We start from the raw sequence: 18778 nt of genomic DNA on the forward strand, positions 1-18778 counted from the left end.
CGTTGTAGGTCAATATCTAGTACTTGAAATTAATTCATTTGATAAATTGTAGTCTGTAGACCTATCATTGATATTTATGTTTAGATTCACAGTTATATAGATATAAGATCAGGGCCGGTCTTAGGCCGATTGCTCCAGATTGGGCCCCCGCCATACAGGGTCATGGCTCTTATTACAGGCTTTTAAAGGTGTAAGACTTAAAGGGTTAACGTATTTATTGTATCGTACAAATGACGTAGCTTTAATTAATCCACTGGCGTCCATTGCATTTGAGTAGATTCCTATGCATGCTGTATAATAAATGTTGATATAATGGTCTAATTAAAAGTAATTATTGTTATTGTGAAATAATTAGAAGGGGTGCCTCTCAACCATTCATTAAATTGGACCCCGCAATTTGTAAGGCCAGCCCTGTCTAAGATCATTAGGAAAACCGATTCTAGAAGAAACAAGATTACAAAGAGAGTTTGTGTTGCCTAGGTCTAAAACTCTTATTGAACTCTAAGATGATAAAACTTCTTTTCGCAAAGATAGTTTTATGCTTTAACACATAAACATACTAATTATTGTCCATTCATTTCATATTTTAATCAATTAACATTCAAATTTGTTTTTCTAAAGCATTTTTAATATATTCGTTCGCTGTTCGCTAAAGCTGCGTAGCCGTGTTGAGATAGGCCTATATTCATTCATAAAAAAAAGTTCACGCATGCGCAGCACAGAATGAACTCAATAGTCTATTAAAGCTCTAGATTAGTGTAGATTTAGATCTATGTCTACATCAAAATCTATCTACTTTATACTTTATACACATGAACATACAAAATTTAGTCTATTCATCTCAAATTTTAATCAAATATATGTAGGCCTACAAGCAAATGTTTTAATTTGAAAAAAAAATGGATTTAATTAAGCCTATTAGCTATTTTGATTTGATACCTTCATTCACACTATTTTTACATTGACACATTCGCTTTACTTATTACATTATTATTTCATTTAATTGTTTACAAAACACTCTCAATGACTATATCGACAGTAATGTGCAAATAAAGACCCGCGGGTCGCGGGTAACATGTCTATCTATATTATAAAGTAGAATGTGAGGGGTATGTATGTATGTATGTATGTATGTATGTTACTTATAGACATCAAAACCGCTTGACCAATCTTGATAAAACTAGGCAGGAATGTTCCTTGGGTACCAACTTAGACCTTAGTGAATGTATTGTAGCCCTAAAACAAATGTAAGACCCTCAAAAAAAATAAAGTTGTCCGACTCTATTACAGCTTTAGTATTTTATGGATCTAGGCCATGTCTACAATGTTGACATGAGAAAAGATAGAAAGGATTTAGACCTAGATCTAATTTTAAGAAATACACTTTGCGCAGATAGTTTTTTAATTTGACACATGAAAATACAAAAGAAGATCCATTGATTTCATTATATAATAAAATTAACCTTCAATTTTGTGTTTCAAAAGCATTTTTTACATTAATTAGTTCCTTATATCTGTGACTACAGATTTCCTGACGAACATTCTTTCATTAGACAATTCAGTAATGAATCGCGTACTAAATATTAATTCGTTTAATTGTTTACTTTATAATCCCATCCCTAGATCTAAAACTCTAATTCAACTCTAAGATGATAAAACTTCTCTTCGCACAGATAGTTTTATACTTTAACACATAAACATATTAATTAAAGTCCATTCATTTCATATTTTGATCAAATAAACATTCAAATTTGGTTTTCTAAAGCTACATTCGTTTACGAAAGCTGCGAAGCCGAGTTAAAGGCCTAGATCTATATTCATTCATGAATCGCGTACTAAAAATTATTTCGTTTAATTGTCCATTTTATAATCCCATTCATTTAACAAAGCTATCGCTCTTTTTGTTTTTAATAGATAAGAATATATCGACTTCAGGTAAACCCATTTTCGCAAAACTAATTTTATTTTCGTAGCGAAAGAGAAATAACTTGAAAGGATCATTAGCTACGTTTAACATACATCTAAATCCACTAGATTATTCAAAAGCATTTTTTACATAAATTAGTTCCTGATATCTGTGACTACAGATTTCCTGGCGAACATTCTTTCATTAGACATTACAAAATGGTTACACATTAACTAACACATCTCTCTACTGAGTCTATTCCTAGGCCTAGGTCTAAGACTCTTATTGAACTCTAAGATGATAAAACTTCTTTTCGCAAAGATAGTTTTATGCTTTAACACATAAACATACTAATTATTGTCAATTCATTTCATATTTTAATTTTAATCAAATTAACATTCAAATTTGTTTTTCTCAGGCATTTTAATACATTCGTTCGCTGTTTGCTAAAGCTGCGTAGCCGTGTTGAGATAGGCCTATATTCATTCATGAAAAAAAGTTCACGCATGCGGAGCACATAATGAACTCTATAAAAGCCAATTTTTAACTCTAGATTAGTGTAGATTTAGATCTATGTCTACCTCAAGATCTACTTTATACTTTATACATATGATCATACAAAATTTAGTCTATTCATCTCAAATTTTAATCAAATATATGTAGACCTACAAGCAAATGTATTAATTTGAAAAAAAAAATGGATTTAAGCCTATTAGTTATTTTGATTTGATAGCTTCATTCACACTATTTTTACATTGACACATTCGCTTTACTTATTACATTATTATTTCGTTTAATTGTTTACAAAACACTCTCAGTGACTATATCGAAAGTAATGCGCAAATAAAGACCCGCGGGTCGCGGGTAACATATGTCTAGTCTTCTATATTATAAAGTAGAATGTGAGGGGTATGTATGTATGTATGTATGTATGTATGTATGTTACTTATAGACATCAAAACCGCTTGACCAATCTTGATAAAACTAGGCAGTAATGTTCCTTGGGTACCAACTTAGACCGTAGTGTATGTATTGTAGCCCTAAAACAAACTTAAGACCCTCAAAAAAAATAAAGTTGTCCGACTCTATTACAGCTATAGTATTTTATGGATCTAGGCCATGTCTACAATGTTGACATGAGAAAAGATAGAAAGGATTTAGACCTAGATCTAATTTTAAGAAATACACTTTGCGCAGATAGTTTTTTACTTTGACACATGAAAAGACAAAGGAAGATCCATTGATTTCATTATATAATAAAATTAACCTTCAATTTTGTGTTTCAAAAGCATTTTTTACATTAATTAGTTCCTTATATCAGTGATTACAGATTTCCTGACGAACATTCTTTCATTAGACAATTCCGTAATGAATCGCGTACTAAATATTAATTCGTTTAATTGTTTACTTTATAATCCCATCCCTAGATCTAAAACTCTAATCCAACTCTAAGATGATAAAACTTCTCTTCGCACAGATAGTTTTATACTTTAACACATAAATATATTAATTAAAGTCCATTCATTTCATATTTTGATCAAATAAACATTAAAATTTGGTTTTCTAAAGCTACATTCGTTTACGAAAGCTGCGAAGCCGAGTTGAAATAGGCCTAGATCTATATTCATTCATGAATCGCGTACTAAAAATTATTTCGTTTAATTGTTCACTTTATAATCCCATTTATTTAACAAAGCTATGGCTCTTTTCGTTTTTAATAGATAAGAATGTATCGACTTCGGGTAAACCATTTTCGCAAAACTAATTTTATTTTCGTAGCGAAAGAGAAATAACGTGAAAGGATCATTAGCTACGTTTAAGATACATCTAAATCCAATCCACTAGATTATTCAAAAGCAAATGTTTTAATTTTAAAAAATGGATTTAAGCCTATTAGCTATTTCGATTTGATAGCTTCATTCACACTATTTTTACATTGACACATTCGCTTTACTTATTACATTATTATTTCGTTTAATTGTTTACAAAACACTCTCAGTGACTATATCGAAAGTAATGCGCAAATAAAGACCCGCGGGTCGCGGGTAACATATGTCTAGTATATTATAAAGTAGAATGTGTGGTGTATGGATGTATATATGTTACTTATAGACATCAAAACCGCTTGACCAATCTTGATAAAACTAGGCAGGAATGTTCCTTGGGTACCAACTTAGACCGTAGTCTATGTATTGTAGCCCTAAAACAAACTTAAGACCCTTAAAAAAAAATAAAGTTGTCCGACTCTATTACAGCTATAGTATTTTATGGATCTAGGCCATGTCTACAATGTTGACATGAGAAAAGATAGAAAGGATTTAGACCTAGATCTAATTTTAAGAAATACACTTTGCGCACATAGTTTTTTACTTAGACACATGAAAATACAAAAGAAGATCCATTGATTTCATTATATAATAAAATTAACCTTCAATTTTGTGTTTCAAAAGCATTTTTTACATAAATTAGTTCCTTATATCTGTGACTACAGATTTCCTGACGAACATTCTTTCATTAGACAATACCGTAATGAATCGCGTACTAAATATTAATTCGTTTAATTGTTTACTTTATAATCCCATCCCTAGATCTAAAACTCTAATTCAACTCTAAGATGATAAAACTTCTCTTCGCACAGATAGTTTTATACTTTAACACATTAACATATTAATTAAATCCCATTCATTTCATATTTTGATCGAATAAACATTCAAATTTGGTTTTCTAAAGCTACATTCGTTTACGAAAGCTGCGAAGCCGAGTTGAAATAGGCCTAGATCTATATTCATTCATGAATGGCGTACTAAAAATTATTTCGTTTAATTGTTCACTTTATAATCCCATTCATTTAACAAAGCTATCGCTCTTTTCGTTTTTAATAGAGAAGAATGTATCGACTTCGGGTAAACCCATTTTCGCAAACCTAATTTTATTTTCGTAGCGAAAGAGAAATAACGTGAAAGGATCATTATCTAAATCCAATCAACTAGATTATTCAAAAGCATTTTATACATAAATTAATTCCTGATATCTGTGATTACAGATTTCCTGGTTCATTAGATATTACTATTACCAAATGGTTACACATTAACACATCTCTCTACTGAATCTATTCCTAAGCCTAGGTCTAAAACTCTTATCTTCTTATCTTATATAATACAGACGTTACTTCAAAAAGAAGATGATTACGTCCTAGTCATGCATATTAACCAATGACTTAAATTCTGCCAAGTCACTGGTTTTCCTGGCTAGCTCAGGCAACCCATTTCATGCTCTAATAGCACTAGCATGTTATTGAACTCTAAGATGATAAAACTTCTTTTCGCAAAGATAGTTTTATGCTTTAACACATAAACATACTAATTATTGTCCATTCATTTCATATTTTAAACAAATTAACATTCAAATTTGTTTTTCTAAAGCATTTTTAATACATTCGTTCGCTGTTCGCTAAAGCTGCGTAGCCGTGTTGAAATAGGCCTATATTCATTCATCCAAAAAAATTTACGCATGCGCAGCACAGAATGAACTCTATAAAAGCCAATTTTTAATTCTTGATTAGTGTAGATTTAGATCTATGTCTCCTCAAGATCTACTTTATACTTTATACACATAAACATACAAAATTTAGTCTATTCAGTCAAATTTTGATCAAATATATGTAGTGCTGGCAAAATCATTGGCAAAAAACAAACCCCATTTGGTCAGTTGTTTGAGACAAACATCTATAAAAAAGCTAACAAGATCCTCGAAATAAAGAATCACCCTTTGTGTCAGGATTTTGTGATTTTACCATCACAAAAGAGATACAAGACACCGATAGCAAAGACAAACAGACACAAACACTCTTTTGTTCCCCTGGCAATCAAATCATTAAATAAGAACAATCTGGTATAAACTTTGTCACATGTAAATTATGAGTGCGTCTGGTGTGAATGTACACTTTGGTTTCTTATAGTTATAATGTTTTTTGTTTGGTGTAATGCACAAATTGTAAGACAAATTTCCTTACGGATAATAAAGATTATTATTATTATTATTATTAAATGTTTTAATTTGAAAAAAAAATGGATTTAAGCCTATTAGCAATTTTGATTTGATAGCTTTATTCACACTATTTTTTTATTTGACACATTCGCTTTACTTATTACATTATTATTTCGTTTAATTGTTTACAAAACATTCTCAGTGACTATATCGAAAGTAATGCGCAAATAAATACCCGCGGGTCGCGGGTAACATATGTCTAGTATATATCAAAATCCAAAAGTAAAATCTTACTCTGGAATAAATGTAACCTAACACAACTACACCAAGCTGCATAAAACTTTCAACAAACATTCTTATTAGAAAAAGACATTAACCAACCTGCGATGACCTCTGGAATTTCATTAAAAACCATCTAAAAAGATTATAGAAAATCATATACCAACTCAATACACATCAAACAAAATAAATAAATGCTGGTTTTATAATAGACTAAAGAAGCTTTGTACTAGATTTTTCTAAGACTTTTGACAAAGTTCACTACCATAGTTTGCTTAAAAAATTAAAATATTTCGGCATTAATGGTCCACTGCATCAGTGGATTAAAGACTTTCTGATAGGGAGAGAACAAACTGTAATAATAAATGGCTCTAAATCAACACCGATAACAGTAAACTCAGGTGTACCTCAAGGAACAGTCTTGGGTCCACTACTATTTTTAATTTACATAAATGATTTACCAAATGGCATTACTTCAGGAACAAAAGTCAGATTATTTGCAGACGATTGCATAATATATAGAACAATAAAAACAACACAAGACACAGATATTTTACAAAGAGAATTAGATGAATTACAGAAATGGGAATCAAATTGGAGCATGTCTTTCCACCCAGAAAAATGTCAGTTGTTAAGAGTAACAAAAAAACTAAAACAAATTAATTCCACTTATCTTATTCATGGCAAACCAGTAACACAAACTAAAAACGCAAAATACCTTAGTGTTATAATAAATGAAAAACTATCATGGAATCCACATATTGATGAAACACAAAAAATCAAACAAAGCATTAGGATTTATTAAAAGAAATTTCTATAAATCAAATAAGAACATAAAACTAAAATGTTATTTAACCTTGGTTAGGCTAATAATAGAATATGCATCCTCTGTTTGGGACCCCTCAACTCAAGAAACATTAAGAAACTAGAACAGACACAAAATAGAGCAGTGCGATTCATAACAAATGAATATTCACATTTGACTAGAGTAACACCTTTAGTAAAATCACTAAATTTAGAAAGCCTTCAGGACAGAAGACTCAAAAGTAAAGTAGCAATAATACATAAAACACTGAACCATAATCTTAAAATACAAAAACAAAATTTAATAAAATACTCTGAAAGACACAAATATAAAGGCACATTCCTCGTTCCATATGCTAGGACAAATTTGTACAAATACTCCTTCTTCCCTAGTGCTATTAGAGCATGGAATGGTTGCCTGAGCTAGCCAGGAAAACCAGTGACTTGGCAGAATTTAAGTCATTAGTTAATATGCATGACTAAATGCATGACGCATATATATATATATATATATATATATATATATATATATATATATATATATATATATATATATATATATATATATATATTTATATATATATATATAAGATAAGAAGATAAGATATATATAAACGGATTAAAGACGCTTTTTTTTTTGTGTTTTGTCTGTCAGTCACTTGTCTGTTATGTTAATAGCGAGGAAAAAAAAACACTAAAAGCTATTGAAAATCTGATTAAAATTTAATTTCCCTTCCGAAACATCGCATTAGTTTTAAGTTTCTATAATAGATTGTTACGGATGTTTATAGATTTATAGTGAAAGAAAATAAAAATTCCAGATTAATCAAATGTCGTTAATTAAATTTGTGGGATGGTCTGTTATGAAAATTACATGTACCATAGCCTTATAGAGATTTTTTCAAACCATACTTTGGTGTTAGGAAGTTGTTTTCCTTAAAATTCGGAGCATAATATTAACAATAATTAGATTTTCTAACGTGTTAGCTAGAAAATTAAATGTTAAACTATTTTTCATAAAAACTCCGGAACAACCAATTTTTGTAAATAAGAAAATTATTTGTTTTATTTATTAGAAGAGGGATTTTAAACATTTATTAGCGTTATTAGATTTTTCATATAAAATTCGGATCATTTTTGGCGACGATTTGTAAGAAAATTAAGGTGATGTAGTTCGATTTCTTTTTCGAAACAGAATCCGGAACATTATTTACCGATTAAACAACTTTTATTATGTTTCGACAAGAAAATTAACTGTAAAATAAGTCTAAATATTGATTTTCAATAGTCGTTTCTAGTTAATTACTTTCTTATTTTAAAATCCCAAACAACCTATTATCGATATTTTTTTTTAAAAAAATATTTGACATAAAGTTGTTTTAAATTAAAAATTCGGAACAATTGATATTGATAAAAAAACTATAGTGACATTGTGTCAAAGAATATAAGTGTAATATTAGTCAATAATGCAATTTCAAACAATCATTTGACATAATTTATTTTTTATAAAACAATATCCGGAATAACTTTATAGTTAATGGAATATAAATCAGTATAGATATTTTAATTTAGCATTTATATGCTATTTACATTTAAAAAACCGGAACAATCTGTTAAAGATCATGTGTTTCTTGCAACTTTTAAGCATGGAAATAAAATCTAATATAAGTTAGAAGAGCAAACAAATAATCATTGGCATTGATTTGTTTTTTACAAAACATCCGGAACAATCTATTATAGATACTTAAAACTATTGCAATATTTCTGAATGAAATATTAAAGGTTAAATCAGATTTACAATAGCCTCTAGTGTTATTTGTTAATCTAATCGTGACGGACAGACCGACCAACAGACAAAACGTACAAAAATAATCTTCTTTTATTTGGATGGGGGCACTAAACAAAAAACAAATAAAATCTGATTTTTTTCAAAAAGTTTAAGGAATTGGTTTGGCACCATGACATGTCACGACGTTACGCCACTGCACGAAAGTCGCTGCATAAAAAGACCATTTTAAAAAATGTGCGTGATATTTACATACAAAATGCATTATTAGCCTTTATAAACAAACAGAAATGTTTTCTTTTAATTTTAGCAGCTTGTTGACCAGAAAAAACATCTATAACTATTATTTATATTTGTTGTAAACATTTCTTGTACATTTTATAAATATATTTGACTTAGTGATACTGAAAATACATAAAAATTGTACTTCTTTGTTAGCATATTGTAACATTGCCTCCCTTACATTTACCTAATTGTTTTAGAATTGGTGTATTTTTCTGAAAAAATCGCTTGCATAATTATTTATATAAATTAAAAGGTTTTCTTTTAGAAAACCAAAAGTAGCCGTTGCACCTAAACTTTTCAAGCCGCATTTAATGATGAAATAATATTTTTCATATCTCTTCTAGTTTTCGAGATCTGGGTGTGACCGTCAGACGGACAGACGGACAGTTTGCACAAACCTAATAGCGGCTTTTTCCCCTTACGGGGGCCGCTAAAAAACAACATTCAAACCCTCTCCTACCCCCAAAAAAAAAATAGATTGAGTGTCCTGCAGATTTTATTCAACAAACAGGTCTGGCATGAAGTCCTAGTCTAGTATGTATAGTTGATGGTGTTGACCATTACATGTTTTTTTCCTTGGTCATTTGCAGTAGTGTTTAGTAGTCAAGCAAGAAAATAACACATTGGCATAGTAGGTCAAGCATGTAGATCAATTATACCCGCAGAGGTCAAGTGTTTCTTAACTCTTTCTCTCCGTAACTATTTTTCACATTTCGATAGTATTTATTGTTTTGCTCATTTGTATTACACTATCCTGTTATGATTAAAATTCAATAACTTTTTTGTTTGTTATCAGAAAATGTTATATTTGGTATTAAATTGTTGGAGAATGCATACTCTTTTAACAGCACAAATTAAATTTTATAAATTAAAAAAATCAATTTAGTTTAATGGGGTCAAATCAACATTAGCATCGTCAATTAGAAAGAGAAAGAGTTAACACTCCAGCACATTTTTTCCCACTAAGTTGCTATATCTAAATACTGTGTTTTCGATCATTTTCTTTTATGTGATTTTAAACTTTACTGTAAGGTTTTTCGTTATTAAATAGTCAATAGAATAAGAACATGAAAGTAGATTTCTTTGTAAAGGTTTTCATACAAGACAAAAATACACATAAGCACATTTTGTTTTATTTTATTGTGGTTAATGTCTATCAATAAATTCAGTGTCAATGACTAAAGAAATAAAATAAGGAATATTAGCTCTCCTGTTAAAGATAGCCCTGGCCAGTGTCTTTAACGCTAATATACACATTTTAATTACTGTCTTACTGGGCTGTGAAACTTCGCGGTTTGAGTTCTGTAATTGGTAATATATATATATCATGGGCGTAGCCAGGATTTTTTTTCGGGGGGGGGGGGAGGTTTGGGGGGATTTTCTCTCCCTCCCCTCCCCCCCCCCCCAACCGCGAAAAAAATATATTTCTATGTATGTATGTGTGTGTGTGTACATCTATATTACATTCTGACCCTTCATTTCGGAAGACGTTTATTGTGCCCTAGAATAGTTCTTCCTGGAGTTAGTGGAAAAATTGTTGACTCCCCGCAATTGCCAGCAGTGGGGTCTGGGGAAGCGCTAGGAGCTCCACCAGCGCGGGGCGGAGCCCCGCCTCCAGGCAGTATTTCTGGTTTTGAAAGCCAACAAAATGCATATTCTGAGGTATCTACAGTGCATTTTTCAGCTATTAAAAAGTTTTATTTAAAAAACCTAATGTGTTATTCTCACTGACTTAGTTCCTCCCGCGCCGTCCGGCGCATTTGTCGTCACGCTGTTTCCACAAACATCTGTCACTAGTAATGTTTGAAGCCTCTTCCCACCTGCTCTGAGGACATCCATGAATGTGTTGTGCCATGTTGTTATCATCGCAACTCTTGTTATGCGTAATTCATTTTGTCGGAGAACATGTCCAGCAAACCTCATTCAGCGCTCTGTCACAATCTTACTAAGGTATCGACTCCAAGTTCGTCATAGGATTTCCTTGATTTAGACCCGATCTCTATAACTGACTCCTAAAATCTGTATAAGCCATCTTTGTTGAGCCACATTTAGTGTTTTTCAATTTCGGCAAATGACTATTCACTGCACTTTATTAATGGAGCCCTGCCACTGGTAAAAATGTGTAATCTCTCGTGAATATGCTCTTGCAATTAGGTGACTGTAGTTTGCTTTAGATTTTATATCGAAAAGGGAAGTTTTATCGTCAAAATCATCTGTTGGGGGTTTTAAACGAAAAAATCTCTGGATTTTTGTTGTTGTTTTTTTATTCAAAAACCCATTTAGCTACGGTCATAGAATTTGGTAACTGTAGTTTGCTTTAGAATAATTTGGAAGATAGAGGTTTTCCACCTCAAAACCCTCTGTAGGGGGATTTTAAACTCAAAACCATCTGGTGGAGAGGGGTTTAAACTCAAAACCCCCAATTGGCTTGGCTACACTCAAATAATTTTAGTGTGTAATTTGCTTTTTTTATATTGAAGAGGTATTTTGTAGCATCAAACCCCTCTGAAGGGGGGTTTAAACTCAAAATCCCTTTTGGCAATGCTTATTGCATTTTGAGTAATTTTTTTTTTTTACATTAAAGATGTATTTTTTAGCTTCAAACCACACTGGCTGGGTTAGCCTTTTTTCATATTGAATAGTGTGTTTATCGTACATTTTGGAGTGGGTTTTAAAATCAAAATCTTCATTAACTGTGCTCTTGGAATATGGGATTGTCGTTTGCATTTTTTTTTGTTTTGTTTTATAGAAGAGGGGGATTTAACTGCGAAAAACCTGCTGTAGGAGGTTTTAAAGTCAGAACCGCCTGGTAAGGGGTTTTAAACTCAAACCCCCCTGGTAGGGGGTTTTAAACTCAAAAGTGATGGTTTAATATTAAAATCACACCTAAAATAAACAAAAATGAAGCGGAAAATCAGACACGAACTTCCTATCCCCCCCTGTTACCACCCCTATCACCCCCCTCACGACCCCACCAAATCGGCCAACATATTAGAGGGGGGGGAAATAGTTTGAAATAGAAATAATTATTATATATTATTAACATAAGTAATAAGTTCGTATACAAATTGTGTGACTTCTATACTAAAATTCGTCCGACCCCCTTCAGGGGGGGGGGTCGGCCGAGTGAGGGTGGGGGGCGATCGCCCCTGCCGCCCCCCCCCCCGGATCCGCCAGTGATATATATATACAAATATTTTTACTAGATATCAGTGCAAATAAAAAAAAACAGATGTCACTAATGTCAATGTAAATAAAGATTATTATGGATTTATATGAGTATAGCTAATGCGCATTACTGACAGCATTAAAACTTTGCTAATAGAAAAAATAATTGCCAGAGATTTGCATAATAACCTATAAAGTTTTCGAAAATTAGTAATACTGTTGTAACCACGCTCTTGCGCTCAGGGGCGGACTGGGTATCAAAATCGGCCCGGGCATTACCTTATAAACCGGCCCACAAATGGCATGTCATATATTTTCGGTGTAGGGGGAGGATTTTAACCCCCCTACGCATTATATATATATATTAGTGTGTGTATATGTAATTAAGCTTCATTACATTCTTATCTTTCATTATTTTAACCGTTTTTTCTACCCTAGAATACCCTCTTCCTATAATTAGTGAAAGGCAGTACACACCGCCAAGGGACAGCTAGGGAGTCTGGGGGAGCGCTGTAAGCAAGCATTATTTCCGTTATTTTAAGCTTTAAAAAATGCTTATTTTAAGGTATCTACAGTGCAATTAGCCTGCTACTCTTCCGCTAAAAAGATCAAAAACTAAATCTTCTATTCACTGGAGTTCAGCGACTGGTAGAAAATGGTAAAATGCTTTTAGTTTTGTATTGGAAGGGGGGGGGGGAAGGGAAACCACAAACCCCCTTTTGGCTACGTTCATGAAATTTGGTGACTGTAGTTTGCTTAAGTTGGCTGCACTCAGGAAGTAAGTAAAGTTTCCCTTTCAGATAATGAGTTCTGAGGCCAGTGATGGTTTGAGCTCCTCCCCTCTCGTCTAAATTAATTTAAACACATTTTCCTCCCCTCTCGTCTACGCCCATGTGTTTTATCATAGGTGTAAGCCTAATTCTATTCAAAACATATAAAGTTTGATAACGCATCGAAAACTGAATGTATGCTTTCGTAGGCTTATATAATGTATTCTTTTTATACATGTATGTAGTCTGAAAACTATAAACACTACATTAGCAGCCTTAATGAGTTTCAAACTTTTTGGTATTACTTATAGATTACAGACGTTTCTTCAAAAAAATAAAATAATTAGGTCCTACGCATTTCACGTGTCAATCTAGTCATGCATGTTGATCTGTGACTTAAAATATGCTAAATCATTGGTTTTCAAGGCTGACTCAGGCAACCCATTCCTTTAAAGTGGTATCACCACAAAAACAAAACTAGGGATCTATCGAGCCGTCATCCTCCCTACATTGCTCTACGCCCCAGAAACATTGATAGTGTACAGTTAACATGCAAAGAAACTGAATCACTTCCACATGACATGTCTGTGAAAAATACTGAATGTCAAATGGCAAGACAAAATACCAGATACTCAAGTCCTTCAAAGAGCGGGTCTGCAAAGCATCCACACAATCCTGATGCAGTCCCAGCTGCGATGGGCAGGACACGTATGCAGAATGAAAGACCACCGCATCCCTAAACGACTATTGTATGGCCAACTAAGCGAAGGAAAGCGCTCGGAAGGTGGTCAAAGAAATCGCTTCAGGGACACCCTGGGAGACAGAGGCACATGACAGAGCATCATGACGTCGCGCTGTGAAAACCGGCGCACATGTTGCTGAGGAAAAGAGAACAATGCTGGCAGAAGAAAAACGCAAAACGCAAGAGAAGAAAAGTAAGGCCAATGACACTAGCTCCAGCTGGAATAACCTGCCTAGTGTACGGCCAAACATTCCGGGCTCACATAAGTCTCACCACCCACACGAGGAGGCATAAAACCCCAGTGTAAAGCTCTCAGCCCCCTGAATGACAAAGTGGTCATCATCGAACCACGATGGAAGAAACTATATATATATATTAGATAGATAGATAGATAGATAGATAGATAGATAGATAGATAGATAGATAGATAGATAGATAGATAGATAGATAGATAGATAGATAGATAGATAGATAGATAGATATCCTTTTACAAGATAAGAGAAAGCAGAACGGTTAGAGAGGCACTTCTAAATGTGAAAAGCTCTTGCTTCCTCCTAGTACATTCTCAATTGTATATGAATATATTATTTAAAATATAAATGATTCTAAATCTCCTTTCATTAAATATCGTATGTGACAGCGCTATATAAATATAAATTATTTTAATTATTGTAATAATTTTCATTATTAATGACGTCATACTAAGCATAAGCCTAAGTTTCCCATTAATCATAATATCATGTTTATGGGCCCATGTGCGTCTATAAATTTAGATTTATGTTTTAATTAAATAATTTTTTTTGTAAGCCTTAAGTGGCTTAAGTGTAGTATTTTTAGATCTATGTTATTACAAATAAACAACAAGAAGCTTACTTTTTCTTTTCAAATCGCAGAAAGTAGAGCTTTATACCCATATTGAGCTGTGAATAAGTTGGGTGGTATGCAATTTCGCGGCTGTGTGAATGTGTTAAAAGTTAACTTCTATAAACGTTTTGTTAAAGAGCTAATTGTCTCCCTTTTTCGTTAACTTTCATTGGAACCACCAAAAGACGGGTGAGGGAAGGAGCAAAACAAAAACGGCAGTGCCATCAAAGGCCCATGCCGACCAGCAAAACGATCAGGCCAAACACAGTCTCGAAGACATCAAAGTAGTGTTGAAGGCCATGCCGCTCATGCATAGCAGAAAGTACGGTCTAACGTTTTACAAATGATAATACGTACAGTGTATAGTGTAATTCTTAAAATTTCAAACAAAATTAATTGTAACAATAATTTACAAAAAACAAAAAAACAAAAGAAAACTTGTTCAGGCCTTTGTGTCTTGCTGCTGTCACTTTTGTTTTTAAGTTGTCTGCATTGAATTTTTTTTCTTTGGTCGCGACCAGACCGGCCCATTTGGCACCGGCCCACCGGGCATTTGCCCGTTTGCCCATATAGCCAGTCCGCCCCTGCCCGCGCTACACTAATGGTGCGCATCTGAGCACTACTGAACACGACTAGTGAAAGACATATAGAGACAGGAAGAAGGACTGTTGTGAGCCGGCTAGAAGTCAGGGGAGTCTGAACAGTCTGGTGCTGAGTGCTAACCTGTGTGAAACTAGGAAACTGTGTGTGAGACCTGGAGCGACACTGGGAAGTGTGTCGGTGGTCAGTTCTGTGTTCTGGTATAAAGTAGGACTCTTAGAACTTAAGACATATTACTCCCTGTATCTTTATAGCAGAAGTCCAAGTCTAACTAGTAACTATTACTATTTGTTGATGCTTATACTTGTTAGACTAAATAAATACATCGTTTACTGTTGCCGACCTGTCTTTCGTTGAGTGCCTACCCTAGAGTTATAACAATACATTACGTACATTCATGTTGAAGTTTTTAATGTTTGATTTTCTTTTACCTTAATTAACTTAATTCTTCTTGTTTTTTTTTAAATTAATAAATATGTACTCATAAATGTGTTTTTATTGAATAATTTATTTATTCATTTAAAAATGTACACATTTCAATGTTTTTCTTTTTTTTTTATTTATTAATTATTTTATTTTTAATTTTGACTGAATTTTTCCTTAATACATTTGAGATATTCACATATCTATGAATTAGTTTATTTTTATTTCTAAATTATATATATATATATATATATATATATATATATATATATATACAATTTATGTGTTCATGCCAATGGTAAAATATATTGTTGAGGTGATTCATAGATAGTTAGATTGATATAGATATAGTTATAGAGCTTCTTTTGTATTTATTTATACTCAGTTATTTTAATTTATAAAGGCTTAACTACTTACCAATATTTGGTGATTCATAGTCTTAAAATCACAATTAAAAAATATCTACATTGAAGTTTAAAATTTTAACTAATAAAAAATTAAAAATACATTCATGTTGAAGTTTTTAATGTTTGATTTTCTTTTACCTTAATTAACTTAATTCTTCTTGTTTTTTTTTAAATTAATAAATATGTACTCATAAATGTGTTTTTATTGAATAATTTATTTATTCATTTAAAAATGTACACATTTCAATGTTTTTCTTTTTTTTTTATTTATTAATTATTTTATTTTTAATTTTGACTGAATTTTTCCTTAATACATTTGAGATATTCACATATCTATGAATTAGTTTATTTTTATTTCTAAATTATATATATATATATATATATATATATATATATATATATATATATATATATATATACAATTTATGTGTTCATGCCAATGGTAAAATATATTGTTGAGGTGATTCATAGATAGTTAGATTGATATAGATATAGTTATAGAGCTTCTTTTGTATTTATTTATACTCAGTTATTTTAATTTATAAAGGCTTAACTACTTACCAATATTTGGTGATTCATAGTCTTACAATCACAATTAAAAAATATCTACATTGAAGTTTAAAATTTTAACTAATAAAAAAACCCCCTAATAAACTACATTTCTTTGGGCGCGCACAGAGTTATGTCTCTCAGAGCAACCATTGTTCAAGTCGGTTGCTACACAACAGTGCAACAAGGTGACGTGAAGGTTACGACATCGCCACCCTGCTAGTAAGTTGACATGAACCCACTTTACCTGACTAGTTCATGTTTTACAACCAATGGATTTGTTCATGCATTCTTGTACGTTAGGCCAAATGTTTCAAAATATATTTTAGTGCAAATTATTCTTGAATTTTTTAAATAGAGTTATAAAAAGTTAGAAAAAAAAAGGAAATGGCACACAGCTACCACAAAGGTTACAATAATTAATAATAATAATAACAATAATAATAACTATTTTTTTAATACCAGCAATTAGTTACATAACTATTCATAATAATAAAAATGTTATTACTATTGTTAATATTGCAATAACACTTATTATTGCTGATATCATTATTATTATTATTATCACCATTATTATTATAAAAATATTATGATTATTATCATTATTATTATTATCGTTATTATTATTATTAATGTTATTATTATAAATATCTGGGAATTAACCAGAATACCTCTATTTATCATAAAAAAAACTAAAAGACAATGATAATAATAATAATGATAATTCAGCCCTACAATAAGTCTCACCAAGAGAGTGCGTGCTGTTATGAACCTCGCCGAGAGGTAAAGAAACGAACGCTCAAGTCAGTCTTGAGAAAGAAAAAGAAAGCTGCCCTATCAGCTAAAAGGCAGGATGGCTGCCTGTTCGTGCCTTCTAGTGCGGTTTGCGCACTGGACTGTCGTTCGGACGTCAATGGTCCCGGGTTCAAACCCTGCCCACTCCCAGAAGAAATTAAAACCAGTAAATCATCTGGGCTTATGCATTGTCTTTTGAGACCAAAGAAGGAACTATATATATACAGAAATATACATATAATAACATCATTATTAGATCTAGATAATTTACAAGTTTAATTTGTTGAGGCTTTGAATGACAGATTGGCTCTTTACAAAACAATATATGATCAATATTAGGTAATTCATCAACCCCTGTCATTTCTTCTACGACAGAGTTCAGCAGTTCCCTAGAAAACTGTGTTGTTAACCACCCCACCCCTATTACTTCTCACACAACAGAGGTCTGACGTCTCCATCATAAGACTATAAGTCGTGATATCATAAACATAGATATAACTCCTCCGGTGTCTTCAAAATGTGCTACACCTCTGGTGACTATATTCTCCAGTCTACTTAAAATATTGCACCTGAACGCACAGTCATGCAGTAACAAAGCTCTTGAGCTGGCAGACACCATCACTGATGATAGCTACGACATCGCTTTCCTTAGTAAGACATGGTTTAAAGAAGTTGGTGATGAGTCATAAACCATTGAGCTAACGCCACCAGGCTTTATTTTAAAGTGTCTACCACGAAAAACAGTCAGCGAAGGAGGTTTAGCAATACTGCACAAAGATAGCCATGCCAAGTCAGTAACAATAAGACCTGACAGCTCAACATACACCACCTTTGAGATGTGCGTGTTAGGCCTCTCCCACCACAGTAGGACAACGACTTTTATTTTTCTTGTACCGCCACAACCAAGTAAGAAAAATAAATTGACAACAAAAGCTTTCATCGAAGAATTTCAAGACCTCCTTGACTGTCACATAGCAACAAAGGATCTATTTGTCATAGGCGATGTGAACTTGCTTTTCGACAGTGAAAATGAGACCTACGCGGTGTCGCTGAAAAATGCGATAAAGGAGCGCAACTTAGATCAACTGGGATCCCATTGCTGTATTAATCCTTTTTTTTAAATCTCTTCATTCGTGATGCGGTCTTTGTAAGTGACACCTAGTATTTACTATATCTTCAAACTATTAGTTCATTAAATACATATGAATATTAAAAATGTAATAATAACATAAATAAATCTCCGTGTCCTGTGGTATCAAGTCGTTAGTCGAACTACCAATACAACAGTATAGGCAACCCTTTCGACACGAGCACGTCTCTTCTTTTTGTATCGAGGGAGATAGGGTTGTAGTTGGTGATAGTTTGTAGTTCATAGTTTATGATATTTATTCTGAAAATATTGAAGCCTGTCTT

At 32.3% G+C, this 18778-nt stretch overlaps 1 protein-coding gene across 3 annotated transcripts in view; it reads right to left on the reverse strand.

The window, feature by feature from the left end:
* The window catches only part of LOC106079559 (uncharacterized), a 39897-nt gene extending 23124 nt beyond the window's left edge, over window positions 1–16773 (reverse strand). Inside the window, exon 1 of one of the 3 annotated variants that reach the window (XM_056019560.1) lies at window positions 16583–16773. In XM_056019560.1, coding sequence (XP_055875535.1) covers window positions 16583–16600 — 18 coding nt within the window. In that variant the 5' untranslated portion in view covers window positions 16601–16773. Of the gene's footprint in view, window positions 1–16031; window positions 16095–16582 lie in introns of those variants that run through there. The other 2 variants (XM_056019562.1, XM_056019561.1) reach the window with 2 other exon arrangements.
* Window positions 16774–18778: the final 2005 nt, after the last annotated feature.

Source organism: Biomphalaria glabrata, chromosome 2 (genome assembly GCF_947242115.1).
Source record: "Biomphalaria glabrata chromosome 2, xgBioGlab47.1, whole genome shotgun sequence".
NCBI lineage: Eukaryota > Metazoa > Mollusca > Gastropoda > Planorbidae > Biomphalaria > Biomphalaria glabrata.